This window comes from Ammodytes marinus (assembly GCF_949987685.1).
Source record: "Ammodytes marinus genome assembly, chromosome: 19".
Lineage (NCBI taxonomy): Eukaryota > Metazoa > Chordata > Actinopteri > Uranoscopiformes > Ammodytidae > Ammodytes > Ammodytes marinus.
In genome coordinates this window covers 2,059,785-2,077,174 of record NC_137223.1, presented here as the reverse complement: position 1 = coordinate 2,077,174, position 17,390 = coordinate 2,059,785, and the positions used below count along the sequence as shown (strand labels likewise).

The 17,390-nt window shown below is 40.5% G+C and overlaps 1 protein-coding gene across 1 annotated transcript; it reads left to right on the top strand.

The window, feature by feature from the left end:
- Nucleotides 1-673: 673 nt before the first annotated feature.
- On the top strand, nucleotides 674-11,328 carry prkg3 (protein kinase cGMP-dependent 3; the record flags this gene model as incomplete). Its single annotated transcript, XM_080048098.1, has 21 exons — nucleotides 674-761; nucleotides 2,804-2,866; nucleotides 2,997-3,123; nucleotides 3,322-3,488; nucleotides 3,592-3,705; nucleotides 3,997-4,102; nucleotides 4,271-4,334; nucleotides 4,642-4,719; nucleotides 4,861-4,949; nucleotides 5,388-5,453; nucleotides 5,677-5,724; nucleotides 5,822-5,863; nucleotides 6,403-6,514; nucleotides 7,115-7,251; nucleotides 7,393-7,482; nucleotides 7,961-8,102; nucleotides 8,675-8,838; nucleotides 9,128-9,244; nucleotides 9,632-9,694; nucleotides 10,606-10,681; nucleotides 11,242-11,328. 21 exons carry the CDS (start codon nucleotides 674-676, stop codon nucleotides 11,326-11,328), a joined length of 2,040 nt encoding a protein of 679 aa, XP_079904224.1.
- Between the last annotated feature and the right edge of the window lie 6,062 nt (nucleotides 11,329-17,390).

Here is a 17,390-nt window from a genome sequence, read left to right as displayed (position 1 = left end):
CAGCTTTCACAGAGCACCCTGTTGACTGTCCATCATTAGTCTGCATTATTCAGCGGGGCCCTTGCTGCGTGCAGGCAGTGGAGCAGGGTTCAGTGCCTTGTCAGAAAGGCATCGGCATAGTTACATACAGTTGAAATATGATATAAAGGGGTTCTGTGTGTGTATGTCTCCACACACGTTTCCTATAGGTGAAACTCGAAAATTTAGAGTATCGTGCAAAAGTTATTTTTTTTCAGTAATTCAACTTAAAAGGTGAAAATAATACATTATATAGACTAATTACATGCAAAGTCAGATATATCAAGTCTTTATTTGTTATAATTGTAGTTATTATGGCTTACAGCTTATGAAAACCCCACATTCAAAATCTCTGAATATTACATAAAAATCAATAAAAAAGGGATTTTAAATACAGAAATGTCGGCCCTATATAAATCATCGATATGTACTCAGTACTTGGTTTGGGCCCCTTTTGCATGAATTCTTGCCTCAATTCCAATTCATTTTCCATGATATTCTACTAATATGAGTATCACCTGTATGTCATGTGTTCACGTGCATGGTTTAAACCCTTTTTCCTACCTGCCGACTATTGATTGGACTGTCGTTTATCTATTCTGACACTATGGATTCCTCCCACACATCTTTATTTGTTTGTTCCTCCTCTGTAGTCATGGAGAAGCAAGTAGAGGAGCTCAAGCAGCAGCTGGAGCAGCAATGTCTGATCAACAAGGAGTTGGAGAGGCAAAACAAAGACCTGGGTGAGTGCAAACCATAACTGTACCATCCACATTAAAGGGTCACTTCACACGAGACCACATCCAGCTATGATGTAGCAATGTACTTCAGTGAGATTTATGTCACTGTCAAACAGTGAGCATTATGAGCACTACAGAGTCACCATGTGACAGGGAAGGCAGGAATAAAGGTGGAGTTGATATGGCTATGCTTCTGATGGGATTATCCTTTGGCTTTGAGAAGTATTTGACTTCAACGCCTATTTGAATATTGATAGGCTTATTATCAACACTAAAGTACTACTAAAACACATGCTACCTGTATTTTCCTAGCGCTACATCTTAGCCTATATCGATAGCATTGTTACTAGCTATACAGAGGGACGTCCACAGGGGTGGATTACTGCATGGGCACACCGGGCACAGGCCCAGGGGCCCAAGGGCTCAGGGGGCCCTAAGCCAGAGATACCGATAGTTCGCATAGTCGCATGTCGCATAGTCAAAGAGCTCAGTCACTCATGTCAATAACAGGGTCCAAAAAGGAATAGCCTAATTATAAGAATACTCATTAAAATCATGAATATAGAAATCATCATGGGCCCCTCAACTACAGTAGTAGGGGAGAATTACAAAAGCAAGTGCAAAACATCAGCATTAGTAGCTCTGTCTAAGGGGCTTCATGAGGGGCCTTAAAGGCCCCCTCACACATACAGAAATTAGCTTTCTATGAGTGAATTCTAAATAGTTCATAAAAAGTAGCTATCCACCCTTTATCTGTTGAAATGGTCCCCTCCATCATAGAACATGGGTCTGCAGACCAATCTACTGTTTTTACAGTTGCAGAGTAAAGAGTGCTGCCTGAGAAATATGAAAAATAATGTTCCTTCTGCATCTCAGAATTTGATATAGCCTCTAAAATTTCCTCTCCAAAGTGCAACAGATTGATGCATTTTACTTTAAAATGGTAAAAAAAAATCCCCCCTGACCCCCCTACAAGGTACAGGGTCCCTCCAACAGTATCCCAAAATCATGTGGGAAACACTGACTTCCTTAATATGTTTTTGCCACTAATTGTATGTATCTGTGTGGACAGGGAGGAGTCGGGGGCCCTTTAAGAGTTTGTGCCCAGGGGCCCATTATCTCATAATCCGTCTATGGACGTCCGAGCCCCTTTGCATACATGCCCGCTTACAGAGCCTTGGCTGTCTATTGCCAGGTAGTGAATTGTGAGGAAATATTCAGTGATTTCGATAAAAAGTGATTTTGACAACAGGCCTTCTCCAGCATCGCTGACTCCACCTTTAAATTGTAACAGGAAGTGATGTAAGTCCCTGTCTTGCCTCATTGTGCAGGCTGTAAGCTGGTTGGCAACATACGAGGAGATGTGTGTTTGTGTTCAGCTCAGCCTCTGGACTCAGAACTCACCAGAGAAACTTCTGCTCTTAACATTTTGAGTCATGTCTCTGCCCTACTGTGAGATTTGGACGATGGATGAACTTGCGCCGGTGCATCTTCGTGACAGATATTGTCGCCTCTAGCAGATTTCTGTCTCATTGCATTATACGATGCCCCGTGTTCTGTCTGAACACAGTTAGACTGGTACAATTGCTCTTTGATGCAGTTTTATGTAGAATTACCACATCAGCATCACAGCTAAATAAAAAAATCAATCGCAATTAACTGGCAATAACAATGCAGACTTTGAATTAACAGCTGATACTTGCTTTAATGTATCATATTGGTGTACATTGGCTTATTCCTAATGAGACATGCCAAGTATAAGGCAATATAGAGCCAGTGTTTATAGTTTTATCCATCAGAGAGCACTGACAAATGTGTACTCTGAATATCTTGATCATAGGTCGTTCATGACCACATTTGAGCGGTCCGCATAAAAAATCGCGTTCTCTCTCAAATATTCGTTCTAGCCTCAGTTTGGGCTGAACAAGTTGACACTTTCCATCCGGTTGTGTAATAAAAAGGAGACTCAAGAACTACACCGTATCAGCATGTTCTTTTCGATGGTTTGCACATTACCTATGTGTGTTTGCTTTCATCCACTTCAGAAAAACGACTGCAGGAGAAAGAGAAATTTTTGCAGGACCTGCAGAGTCAATATCATGATCTGGGTAAGAGTTCAACACTGGCACACAACACACATTGGCCGAGGTGACCTTGGACTCAACTTTCGGCTGAAGCATGGCAGCCCTTTTAACAGTGGTTGACCCTCCACTATGTGTCCCTGTATGTCTACTTCAGAGTTTCCCTCCCAGAGCGGTAATGAGATTGAACCGGAGGTCAGGAAGAGCCGTGTGGCCGTCGTTGCCTCCGAAATGATCCCCGAGACCCTGGAGATTAAACGAAACAGGGTCAAGAAAACTGTCAGGTTGGTAATAAGTGCTGCTGACGTGTAAAATATCCCGACCGCTTTGCCATTCAGAATTTTTTTAATCTAATTGCCTAACCCCAGCACATTTCGGACACCCAAATAATGTATGATGGGTTTACATGTTTTTTCGTGAGAGCGTCCCAAAGATTTGAATGACCTTAGTTCAAGATGCCTTCTTTCACCTCCCATCCACAGCGAGACAAATCTGATCGTCAAAGCCATCCAGAAGAACGACTTCCTGAGTCGCCTGGACGATGAGCAAACAGCCATGATGGTGGATCTCTTAGTTGTATTTGACTTCAAACCGGGGGACGACGTCATTAAAGAGGGCACCGAAGGAGACAGCATGTACATCGTAGCAGGTGTGCTCACGCTCCTCTTTTTCAATGTAATACGTATAAAATATATGGGAAATTCTGCGCCTTTCATAGTTCAAGCAACTTTCTTTTCCTTCCCACCTTTTAGCCGGTGAGCTCCGTGTCACCCAGGCAGGCCGGGATCTCCGCAACCTAAACGTTGGTGATGTGTTCGGGGAGTTAGCCATCCTGTACAACTGCAAACGGACAGCAACAGTAAAAGGTAAGTCTTCGTCATGATGGCTCCAGGATTGTACATGCAAATATGATAATGGAATGGTTTATCTCTATGCTAAAGGTTAATAGCATATGTGTAAAGTATTAAGAATGGACTATTACTCAGTAGTTCCTCAAAAAAGTAGGGGTCCTAGATACAACCTTTGGTGATGGCCTGCGAGGGGTTCAGGTCCGGCCCTGAGTGAAATTTTTAGGTCTATTTTTGTGGTTTCACGCTCAATTCTAAAGATAGTAAAGCTCTTCCGCAGGACTTTACATTCTTAACTTATGTTTGCAGCAAAGACAGCAGGGCGAGTGTGGTGCATGGAGCGACAGACCTACAGGACCATCATAACCAACAAGTCCAAGAAGAAACGGGAGCAGCTCATGGGCTTCCTGAAGACGTGAGTTCATAGTTTCCGAAGCTCGTAGGAATCTAATAGTGGTTATGTTAAAGAATAGGTCTACTCTTAGACCTTTGGTAGTTTGATTGGGTGGTTTCAGTTGTTGTCAAAATACAGTGTGTTTTTTAATGACTTAATACAACAACCCTGATGCTTATGCTTTCACAGGTCTCGTACTCTGAAAGATCTGAATGATGTCCAGTTATCCAAAATCCTTGATTCAATGGAGGAGGTTTGTACTCACACTTCCCAATGTGAACTTTTGATGTTACAGGTTACAACATCAACAGAAAGACAGCTTTGGTGAGCTAATAAAACCAAGTTTAAAACCTAAATTAAACCTAAACATTAGCTTTTTAGTTCATAAAATGCTAAGTAGCCTAGAAAAGAAGGCATAGTCAAGGTGTTTGGTGTACTATTTGTGTCTTTGTTTTCCTGTGAATTCCCAAACTTTGTTTTAAAAAAAAATATGTGAGCGCAGTATTCTTAATATGGAAAATAACCTTATTGTTCTGATTGTTTTGTCTTGTCTTCCTCAGGTCAAGTACCAGGACAAAGCTGTTATCGTTCGAGAAGGAGAAGAAGGAGATACGTTCTATATCATCCTCAAAGGAGAGGTAATATTGGGTCATCGTGTGTGCACAAACCAAATGTTTCAATGTGTTGCTTTGCATAGTGTATATACTGTCATTATATGTTTAGATATATACAGTATACACTAATTCTCCCTTCTCCCCTCTGGTGTTATTCCCCCTCAGGTGCTGGTGTCCAAGAATGTGAATGGGCATCAGAAGCAGATTCGTAGGATGGGAAAAGGGGAGCATTTCGGGGAACAGGCCCTCATTCGGTAACCTTGGCAACACACACATGCCTGTGGGCATTTTTTCCAGGCTTTTGCACAGTGTGCACTGTGCACCTTCCCTAGCTGCCGTCATCTTTGGCATTTGGGTTGTGTAACCTGTGATTTTCTAAATGTCATTAACGGATACTGAAGAAATGTAAGAATCAAATATCATCAAGCCACCTACAGAAGCAGTTTATTTTTAATTTTTCGGGAGACTTTTCAGAGATAAATTCATTTGAAAAAGTGACTTTTCTGTAAATCAACATCTGCATCATTATGAGCTTTAGTTTATTAGTTGAGATGATGATAACCTTGCAGCGGCAATACAAAACACACAAAATATACAATGTCATTTTTTTCAGGTGCTACTGCAAAAATGTTCTCATATTTTCGACAGTTTTATCCTGATTTGACATGTGCAGTGTTTTTCCCCTCTTGCAGTGCAGTCTTGAGAACCGCCACCTGCAGTGCCGACGGCCCCGTTACCTGCTTCACCATTGACAAAGAGTGAGTGTGACTAGACATGGAGTTCTGAGTGTAAACCAGGGTGATATTTCTCTGCGGCCATGGCAGATGTTTACTCGATAGAAACATCCTTGAAGGATTTCCTCCCAGTGTTTTCTGTTCTCTGACACTGTGACCTTTGTTTGCACTGTGTTGGCTTTTGGCAGTGCACTTGTCCTTGTCTGATTGGTGCACTGTTTGACTACAATGACTTCCTTCCCTTCAGGGTATTTGAAGACACAATTCCCGTGGAACACCTGGAGCTGTTTGACGAGTGAGTAGAAGTCTTGTTGAGAATAGTGTGATGTGTCCTAATTAGTTTTTTCCTGAACAAATCTTGACATCTCATTTGTTTTTTTTACTCCCTGCAGCTCCAAAGTGCTGCAGGAGGCACAAGTTCCACTAACGCCCAGGTGAGTGGCTACTGGCTAATGGAATATGATTAAGACTTGGCGGATGCAGTCTGAAAGATGTATCACGATCATAATCACACGGGAGTTAAGTTTCTTTATTTCTCAAATTACATCGAAATTCGTTCTTCGCATATCCCCTCTCAAGTTACCACACTTCGAAGGGGGTCAGAGCGCAGGGTCAGCCATAGTACAGTGCCCCTAGAGCAGTTTTGGGGTTAAGTGCCTTGCTCAAGGACACAATGGTAGAGATGGTGGGCACCGTAGATGTAATACCAGCCAGAAGTAGTTTTTCAAATAACACCCCTCCTGTCCAGTCCCAGGGTTTGAACCAGAGACCTCATGGTTACTGGTCAGCCACCTGTTCCTCTAGGCCATCCTACCACCACCAGTATTAATGAAGCCTTCTCTGTCCGTCTGTCTCTGTCTCTGTCTCTGTCTCTGTCTCTGTCTCTGTCTCTGTCTCTGTCTCTGTCTCTGTCTCTGTCTCTGTCTGTCTCTGTCTCTGTCTCTGTCTCTGTCTCTGTCTCTGTCTCTGTCAGTCCCAAGTCCACTCTGAAGTTCAAGGATCTGGTTCCTGTGCTGTATCAGGAGGGTCGCTACCAAGGCGATCCCGTCACGCTTGGGGTCGGAGGGTTTGGTCGTGTTGAACTGGTTGGTGTATTTTCATGTTTTAATCTGAATGTGAATACGTATAGGGACTGGATCTTTATTTTTATTGTGCAATAACCCCCTCCCCCACCCCCACCCCCTTATAGTATTTAAGCCAATATATGACAAAGACAAGGAAAATGGTGTCAAAAACACACAAAGAAATAGCAAAATAAAATGTATTTAGTAGGACTGAATGCATTCCAAAAATTCCTAACTCACAACATGATTGCAGTCTTCTCCATATTTCCACATGTATCACTCATTTCTATATATATATTTTTTTACAATAAGTTTCAAAAGGGAAGAATAAAATATCCGTGATGATAAATAAAAGTTAAAGACTCACTCCTGCTCTGCCAAATAATTTAGACTGAAAAGGTAACCTCCCCCTTTCCTAACCGCCCCTTCGCGCCATAAGCATTTCTACACAGTTCCCAATTAAGCTATAGTGATTAAGCAGTAAGTTGCAGCAATAAAGTTAAAACTGTCAATAGTAGGCTTTATCTATCACAAGACCTCATATTTTGGTGATTACCTACTGTATATGTATGTATTTAGCACTAATAGTAACATGGTTGTTTTGCCGTTGTTGACCACAAGATGACCACAGTGAATCATGGGACATATTATGCCATGAAGAGGGTCAGCAAGAAGCACATTGTTGCCAAGAGACAGGAGGAGCACATGCTGTTGGAGAAGGAGATCCTCAAAGCCACGCATTGTGACTTTGTCGTCAGGTATCTGCCTCAACAGACCCACCCCCCCCCCCCCCCCACGGCTCCTGAAATACAACTAAGAAATACATTTTGATGCATGGAGAATTTGGGTGTTGCTCTTTAATCTCTCCCTCCCCCCCTATTCTCCCTCTTTCTTCCCAGGCTTCATGCAGCTTTCAAAGACACACGATACATCTACATGGTCATGGAGTTCTGCGTTGGAGGGGAGATCTGGACCAAGCTCAAAGAAGTGTGAGGAAAAAAATATGATTTATTTTGTATTTTTGTCTCATTTAGATGTTTTTTTTCCATCATATTGGAGTGCGCTGTTACACAAAGTAAAATAATATAATGTAAACCAGTGGGATGTTGTGAAATATTTTTATACATTTTTTTCATATTTGAGCGTTTGCGATTGTTGACATATTGTACACATATTGAGATCAACCTTAATATACACTTATACACTTCATACAGTAGTTTATAGTAGCTGCCTGGTTCTGACCCAGAGTGATACTGATGATGCTGTTACCCTCGGTGATCTATAGTAACAACAGGAAGCTATCTCCCACTCCGGTTCTTATAGGAGCTTTTGGTTCAAAGACCAAATGAAAATGTCAGTGTCATAACGTGGTGGAAGGTAATAAAAAGCAGATTACGTGGAAGATGTTGTCGGAGAGGTTTTTTTCTTCTTCTATTTTTTAACCTTTTAGGTGTGTGTGCTTTTCAGAGGCCGTTTTGACGAGCACATTGCCGTGTTCTGCACCGCCTGTGTGGTGGAGGCTTTGGCCCACCTCCACAACAAGAACATCATGTACAGAGATCTGAAGCCAGAGAACCTCATGCTGGACGTAAAGGGCTACGTCAAACTGGTGAGTGCTCATCTTGGCATACTGTATGTGTCAATGTATTATCTCCTTAAAGGTGCACTATGTAACTTTGGGTGCGTCTTTGAGAAGTGAACATTTTCTAATGTATATTCTCACAACTTAATTTAATGACAGGAAAATTGGATCCCCTTGATGCTGTTTTGAAGTTAGAAAGCTACCTGAGAAGTTACTGTTTCACTGTTGTTGTTTACAGCAGCAGGGCCTACAGTTTTGTTCGCAAGCATATTGTAGTCTTAAGTTTGGTTCAAGTTATCACAAATAATTTTGTTTTGATTTATGATTATAACATTTTTCAATACGATAAAGAGTTCCATGGAGAGAGAATATGTGTTGTATGCATGCACATGTTGTTGTGTAAGATTTGTATAATCCTCATGTGTGTGTGTGTTTGTGTGTGTGTTTATGTCTGTGTTTGTTTATGTGTGCCTTTGTTTGTTTATATGTGTGTGTGTGTGTGTTTATGTATGTGTGTGTGTGTGTGTGTGTGTGTGTGTGTGTGTGTGTGTGTGTGTGTGTGTGTGTGTGTGTGTGTGTGTGTGTGTGTGTGTGTGCAGGTGGACTTTGGGTTTGCCAAGGAGATGGTGCGTGGGGAGAAGACCTACTCGTTTGTGGGCACTCCTGAGTACATGGCTCCGGAGATCATCAAGAACCAGGGTCATGACTTTGCTGTTGACTTTTGGTCCCTTGGCATTTTAATCTTTGAGCTGTTGGTGGGAAGGTAATCAGAACACTAAATACTGACAACACTGCACTGGTTCATGTCGATTGAGCCTGTGTTAATAATTGATTATGAAGCAAAAGGATGCTGTCACAAGAGAGTCAGGCAGATATGGTAAAGTGAGAGTATAAGTGAGAGTGAACCCACAGATGTGAGCCAGTAGATGGCAGTAGGGAAATATGAATTCAGTGCATGCAGTTACCCATGTTGATATCTAAGACATTTGTATGTCTGACTGGTGCAAACCTATTCAAACAACAAGCCTCTTCTCTCATTTCAATGTTGCCAGCCCTGCATTTTCAAGCTCAGAGCCGCAGAAGATTTATGCCAAGATTCTGGACGGAGTGATCAAGTATCCGCCTTACCTGAATGAGGCAGCCAAGTCTATTATCAACAAACTGTGCAGGTGAGAGAAAGCAATCGGCTCCTGTAGCATCATGATTAGCATTTTTCATACATTGGTAATGCTGTGGTCCCGCCCGGGCTCAAAAATGAGCTCGGAGCGTTTGCCTGAATAACTTTCTCATTAAAATGAACTGAATGAAATGTATAAATGCATTTGAAAATCACACAGGGGGGTTTTAGCATTTTAATGCATTCAACTCTTACTGAAGTAATGAATTATGGAACGTATCTGAAAAATCAATACACATGGATCAGAATATGCAACTGTATTTTTTAATACAATGTATTTTTTTGTATGCATATCACTTAAAAATTGGAATCGCATGAAACATTTTTAGGATGTAAATGTCTTCTGTCTGAACTGTGTCTTGTGTTTTTGTGTTTGCAGACCTCGGCCGGGTCAGAGGTTAGGAAACACCAAGAATGGGATCAAAGATGTGCGGCATCACAGGTAACCACCGCAACATACCATATTGTTAGCCTAATAGCATAGCATAATTACCAAAGTCATATTTTAAGGGTTATAGAGTAGGGTAAAGTAGATGTAGAGTATAGTAGATGTAGAATAGAGTAGATGATGAGTAAAAGTAGAGTAGAGTAAATATGATTTAGGCAATTATGCTATGAGGCTAACGATATAGAGTGCTAACTACTTAAATATGTAAAACAATCTTTGTCGTATGAGTTTGTTGTGGTATGTCTCTGAATTGCGGGTTTTGAGTGTATTTTCACAGGTACATTAAAGGTTATTTGTATGCTGCTTTGTACTAATACACTGTGATAAATTGTGCGCAGTAATCTCACTATTTATAGTGAAAGATATAATTGAGTACATTGTAGAGTTACACGGGCACGGCCCACGGTTAGAAACTCACTGGCCTACAGCAGGAGACGTACTCTGTTAGTAAGGCACATCAAATGCCATATATCTATTTAGCGTATGGGTGGGACAAATTTAGGTAGAGACTTCAGTCAGAGCAGACAGATGTATGATCGGCCCACATGATTGCTTTGAAATGCATTCTATTTGGTTTTGTGAATACAGATTCTAATTAAGTTAAATAAGCTATATAGAAAATAACTATATTGTCAGTCACTTAATTTTCATTGCTAAAAATGTCTAAATGTCTTATCTTGATCTTGATGTATTTTCTTTTTTTTTACTATCTCTTAAATACAATTTCTAATGTCTAACCTTGATGTATTGTATGCCCCTGTAAAGCACATTGAATGGCCTTGTATCTGAATTGTGCTATAGATACAATTGCCTTTACAGTTCAAGTTCCTCCTGTTGACAAATAATAATTTTTTCTCACTGTCAGTATGTTTGGCCCTGTACTCTCTCTTTTCTCTTCCCTTCAGATGGTACAGCAGTGTGAACTGGCACAAGCTGCGCATGGGTCAGATGGAAGCCCCCACAGTCCGGCTCATACGCAAGGCAAGTCAAACCTCTGGCTCAGTTTGTCTACTGTTGGTGGTGATATGGCAGACAAACACTTTTTGAGATATAAACAGTACTGCAGAATATGGCCAGTCCATTTCGAAAGAGAATTTAAAGGTGCTACAAGGAACTTTTAAATATTTCTGAAACAATATTTCCTCTGATGAACATAAATAACATATAACAACAAATAAGTCCAGACCATCAGTGCGAATAATTTTTATATCGTTTTTCTTCATACCTTTGTCATGAGTATGCTCAACCCAGGAACTATGCTGGCGTAGTAAAAACACTACCGCTTTTGTCCAAAGGGGGTGGAAGAATGAACACAAACTGAAAGATCCTCGGAGGACCTTTAGAATTCCTACACTATTAGTCATAGTAACAAGTAATAGATGTCTAGGGCCTTCAAGACAAAAAACCCTCTATTTACATAGATGAAACAGGCTAGGAGGGACAAACTGACACAGTTTGACAAGACTGTATGTGACTGTGTTTGTGTCTGTGAATGTGTCCACATATTTTTTGATTGGCCTGTCTATTCTTTCCTCCTTCAGGGCCCCTGCTACATCAACTTTGATCGTTTCCCTGCTGATCAGAGCAAGGCAGAGGAGGAGTTCTCCGGCTGGGACCGTGACTTCTAATATATATATGTTAGTCTTTTAATGTTAAAAGGATCAAGAGTTGATCAAATCGCCCACATTGGGAGCAGACCGCAATAACCGGAGTTCAAGGCCACATGCTGGGCAGTAGAATGTTTGTGTTGTACAAAAAAAAAACAGACATAAAGCCCCTATCTCACTGTGCTGTCTCAGAAAATAGTCTCAGAGTCGTCGCAGGTGTCTTGAACGCGTCGCAAACCCTTCTGTATTTAGTTTCCGCGAGTCAGAAAGTGCGAGAAATGTGAGACAACTTTGCGAGGTTTTGGCGACATTTGAAACTAAATTGCGACTGATTTGAGACAAAAATTAGACTGACATTCCGTTCGTGCAACGCTCGCCAGACGTTCGCCAGATGTTCCCGAGACATTAATGCGAGCTCCCGACAAGTCTTGGCCAGGACATTCGCAAACGTGTCGTCAGGAACCAACTCAGTGAGACTGCAAGTGAAAATTGTTGCTAATTTGCATATTTTCTCGCAATTTAGTGTCTCCAACTTGTCGCAAACTGTCGCAGCCCAGTGAGATAGGGGCTTAACCCATTTCATACTAATTTGGTTAATAAATTAGAGTTGAAATGCAAGGAAACGCCACTTCCAAAGTATTCATTAACAGTTCTCTGTTGCTGTGGAGAGCTGAGCATCCAGCAGACTGAAGGGCCAAAAAACATGAGGAAGTGTTAAGAAAAGATGTTAGGACATTATTATTTTTTTATTCAACACGAAGAGATTCGGTGCCCCGATGAAGAAGTGTGAATGATGTCATCCATCCACACTTCCCACTGATTAGAATAGAACACCCTGCTGAGGGGCTCATTAACTGAAGAATAGTATAGGCCAGAGTCATTATACAAGCCCTACAAAAGGGCCAGCCCTTACCAAACCTGACTGAATGAAACCAATGCTGATCTCAGATCCGTAATGTACAGCGTTTATTGTTCTTTTGGATTCATGTTTTTAGTTTTAGAGATCAAAACTCGCTTAACTGCTTCTAGCAAAAGCTGATAAATGCTTAAAGCTTTTTTTTTTTTTTTTTTTTTTAATAAACTGTCACTTTCTTGTTGAGTTTTTTCTCCTTTGTGGATAACGTGCCTCCCCTTTTTGTGTGTGTGCAGGTAATCTTAATGCACCTTGATTGTACTAAAATATCTCATAACACCTTAATGACAGATTTCTACATGACTCAAGTTTAGTAAATAAAAAGTGCTCTTATACGCTTACATGACCTGGCTCTGTTTGTATACTATATATTCACTCACCATTTAATTGTAATAAGAGCAAATCCCAAGTGGGAGAAGGTGTACTTTTAATTGTTATACATGGTGTGGCCAAATGAGCCAAATACTGTGCTTTGTTATCAGGTGTGTATGTGTATGGATGGTAAGAGCCTGAAATGTAACAATGACCTGACATTTAATAAAAAAGAATGTAATAAAACCCACAATGTAATAACTGGCTGATAATGTAACAAAATGCTGAGCCCAATACATAATAACTTTTTGCCCAAAATGTAGCAATTTATGACATTTTGAGTCACTCATACATTAAGGAGCGAGAAATCTTTTTTTATTGTGTATTATCAAAGTTTTTGTGTTTGAACACTTTGAGCCTTGAATCACATTAGGACTATTGAAAGAATGCTTTTATTGAAACTGCACTCTACATTGGAGCATGTAGCCCTTTAATCCATATATATATAACTCTATAATGTAATACAGTTATGACACTAGCAGAAGAAAAATATTATGCTTGTTCCATAATGTAATAACTAACCCAAAATGTAGACTAATAAGTTGATACATTTAGTTACATTATCGACAAGTTATTAATTTTTGGCTTTTATTGTTTTGTTTTTTTAACAATTTGGGTCATTGTTAAATTTTGGGCTCTGACAAGGCTGACAAGGCTGTCTGTCTGTCTGTCTGTCTGTCTGTCTGTCTGTCACAGGGGCAGGCTTTAACACAGACAAGAGGAAGGAATCCATATCTTCCTTCCTGTTAACACCTTTGTCTTGCCTACTGAGATTATTTTTCCCACAGCAGAAAATACAGCAAGTGTATCTTCAAAAAGGGGGGGGGGAGATCCACCGCCAGCTGTTTCCCTTTACTGCTCACACTCCTTGAAGTCTATATGCTTAAAGCGGAGACAGCAGTGGCCCGGAGGATGTACGGTGTAGTACAAGAAATGATCTCTTCACACTGGTGAACTGGGGTTTCCTGCTCTCAAACAGCCTTGTGGATGTGGACAGCCTTGTTTTACACCTGCATTGTACATGGGACATGAATGAACAGACTATCATATCAGGATCAGGCTTTTTTCTTGTTGTTCTAAAGTTTGCATAACGTGTTCGTACTCTGTCACATCAGTTCATTCCTCCTGAAGACCTCAATCTGTAACAACAACCCTGCGTTCAATTCCTCATATACTTCCCTACTATTTAGTATGCCAGAAAAAGATTTAGGATGTCCCAATACATGCATGTCAATTGCAGTAGGCTGAAAATAAATAAAAGCCCCACTAACTCCGATAGCACTTTGGAGTATTCGTCTTTATTCTTGATATTTCTCGACATAATGATAAAAAAAAAATCCTTATCTGATTTTTTTCCCCCTCCTGTGGCCCTAAAACTCTTCTGTACCTTAGTATGTAGTTTAGTAAAAAGAAAGTATGTGATTTGGAGCGCAAGGCAAGTCACAATTAAATTATAGTTAAAACCTTTTTGTTTTTTTTAAAGGGGAAGTAATCTTCTAAAACATCTAGTAATTTAGTAACACCTCCTCAAACAGTAGTAGAGAGTGTACTTGCATTCAACAGTGGATTATTTGCGGCACCAAGATGGTGTTTGTGCATCAAACGCATCTACAGTGTCCGTGATCATCATAATAAGGACAAATGTTACCCTTTGCAAAGGTGTTCAAGTTGATTTGCTTTGCTGGTAGAACTAGGCAAAGTGGGCTCTTTGTTCTATGACAATTAGATTGTGGTAATGTAAATTTATGCAAAATACAGTTTACAAAATAAAGCAGATTCAAAACTAAAAAATACCAGGAGCCTTAATGCATTTTAGGCTTAATTAATTCTTCTTCTTGACGGCATATATGCTGCTAATTGGTCCCACGCTGAAATGTAGTTTTAAAACCCTTTTGTTATTTAGTGCTCACATAGTGAATTCCATGAAATCAATTTGTGCTTACTGCACGGAGTTCAAACAAAAGAAAGGGCAGGTGGGGGCCATGAATGCACCTATAGCAATTATTTTTCACTACAGGCTCTTTCATGAGTTATGCCTTATTATTATTTTGTGTTTATTTTATTTTAAGCTTTTTTTTAACAAGGAAACAAAGACACATACACGCAATTACACCACTCCATTATTAATTATCGGAGGTTCTTTTACTACCATTGTATTGGTAACCAGAGTAGGCATAATGTATTAATTGAAGATCCATAAACATCGCTACACATTTTCCATCTTACTATAGTGCTAATGTCACATACCACTGAACCATTGTGCATGATGAGTGACGCAACGAGACGATGCAACGAGGCAAACCTCAACTTGTGTGAAAAAATCATTTGTCTAATAAAATGAAAACTAAATGTATGAAAGACGGCAAAAACATATGGCATTCATGTTCGTTTAATGTGTATTCTTGAGGAAAGTTAAAGTCCTTGTCACACCACACAGATGTTCATCTGCTTTCATCTTTTGGCTCTTCAAAGAATGTGTAAGTCACTATGTCAAGATCCCACTTTTGTAGATCCTGGTCTTTGAACATACTTAAAAATTCCATCCAGGGGGGCTCGACGGGGTCTGATCTCCCTCGCTCCCTCTCTTTGTGGGGAATGTGCACTGAGCCCAGTGTGAGAGCATTGACTCCTAGTTTTTAGACCACCAGGGAAAGCAGCTCATTTGTGTCGCAGCAGGCCATAGTTTGGTTTTCTCTTCTCTTGTTTGTCTAGTTTAGCCTTTATAGATGTTCTTTCTGGTCGAGTTTTTTACCGTGAGCTGTCTTGAGTTCATTAGACTGTGCAGACTCATTTTTTGCTGTGTCCAGTCCACTTATGGACGCTCTGCTGTTTACTCTTGATGTTAGTGAGTCTGAGTGGGGCATCTGTGTATGTCTGTTCAGGGCAAGTCCTGGTAAATGATTAACTCGCCTGCTCACCTCTCAGTGATTTTAATGCGCCCCACTTTCTGCCTCACTTAATCTCATTTTTTTTGTAAGTCCTCTTCTGTTTTTCTCAGCGTCAAGGCCCATCAGAGGTATCTTTTTCCCCTGAGGATTTAGTCTTTAATAGGAGGCATTTCCTTTATTATTCATCATTTGAATAAACCTTGCACCACATTGTTTGTTCATTTCCCTCATGTGGGTTGCTTTTATAAACTGACACGAGCTGATTGACAGCACAGTCACATTCCTTACGTAAGCGTATGTGTGTTGACAACACGTATTGAGTCGACATATTGCTTGTAATCTGTAAGAAGCCTTTGTTTTTTCTGAGTGTGTGCAGAAACAAGTTCTTGCTGATCCTACAAGCATATGTGCATGCTTATGTAACCATTACCAACAACAACCTAAATCGGTCCAAATAAAATATTAAAGCTAGTAATACATTACATTTTGGTAATTTAAAAGTGTCTGGTTTCACTTATTCCTGTAAAAAAAAAACATGTGCTAACAAAAATGTGCTAATAAAGGTTAAACTATGTGAAAACAAGGTGTCTTTCTCCTGACATTTCATCCAATATTCAATATTCACTCTACCTTTAACACTGTTTTTTTTGCATCTGTCAACTCCCGAGGGAAGCATCTGCTAAATGCGCCACTGTTTTGGCTAATTACTTGCTAACTTTCTCTGTTAGCTGTTTGGTGCTAGCTAAATATAGCTTACATCAGGTCTAATCAGAGCTGACAACAGCTGGCCTGCTGCAAGGTTGATGAGAGTGAAATCGCTGAAAGAATTGGCACCTATTATTTAATATAATGTTTTACTCACTCACCTGTTTAAGTGTGAATAAAATAAAATAATGTTTGGTAGCACACAGTCTTTTCCCAAATTCATTATCAGTTGATATACCTTGTTCACTCAGTGGTTAAACAAACGGTGTACTTCCCAAGATACTGATTAGATCCGCCTTGCCGTGTATAATTTACCGCACTGCCGCTAGCCGCTTGTGTATGCATAGTATAACAGCACATGCAGCATAAATATTTTGTATGCAGCACCTCAATTCAAAAACATGCTTTGGTTAAGTGCCAGTAATCATTGTGTTATGAAACATTTTTAATTGAGGCGTCGGTCTTGAATTAATTACAGTCTCGAAAGAATCCCCTAAAGTTTTTCTCGATGATTTTGCCAGTGCATCTTTTGAATAAAATTGCCCGTTTAAGCTCTTGAGACACTGGCGATGACTTTCTCCTTCAGTGTGTGTTGACCTTCTTCTCCATTATGCTAAAACGTCATTATCTCTGACGAAGGCCTGCTCACTCACAAAGAAGAGACAAGTGATGACAACAAGGTTTGTGCAGACCAGTGGCGTAACTTTGATCTTCATATGGGTGGGGACACATTTTGGCAAAACGTCACACAATTTGGCGAAACGCCCTCGCCCCAGACCCAGCATCCAACCGCTCACTAGTTTATTAACCAAACCAGTTTTATCATGTATCTATGTACAGTTTAGTCAAGAGCTGAGCGGCTATCAATCGTTTTGTACTAAAAAACGTATTATATTCATACATCCTTGGCTGCTTATGTTTCACAGTAGGGCTGTCCCCGACTCGGAATTTCAGTTTACGAGTCAACCGGGGAGTTGGAGCACAGCTGAAGCGCGAGCGTGCCAGAGCCTCGACGAGCCGGTGAGAGAGAAACAACACAGAGCCGGTGACAGCTGCAGAGAATGGTGATTTGCGCAAGTAAAAAAGACAAGATGCTCGCGGTCTACGGGGGCTTAATTGTTTCCAAGGCGATCTATCTTTACTACAGCACATAGCAGAGCAGAATCAATAGGCATATATGTGTATTGGAAGGTGGGGGACAGAAA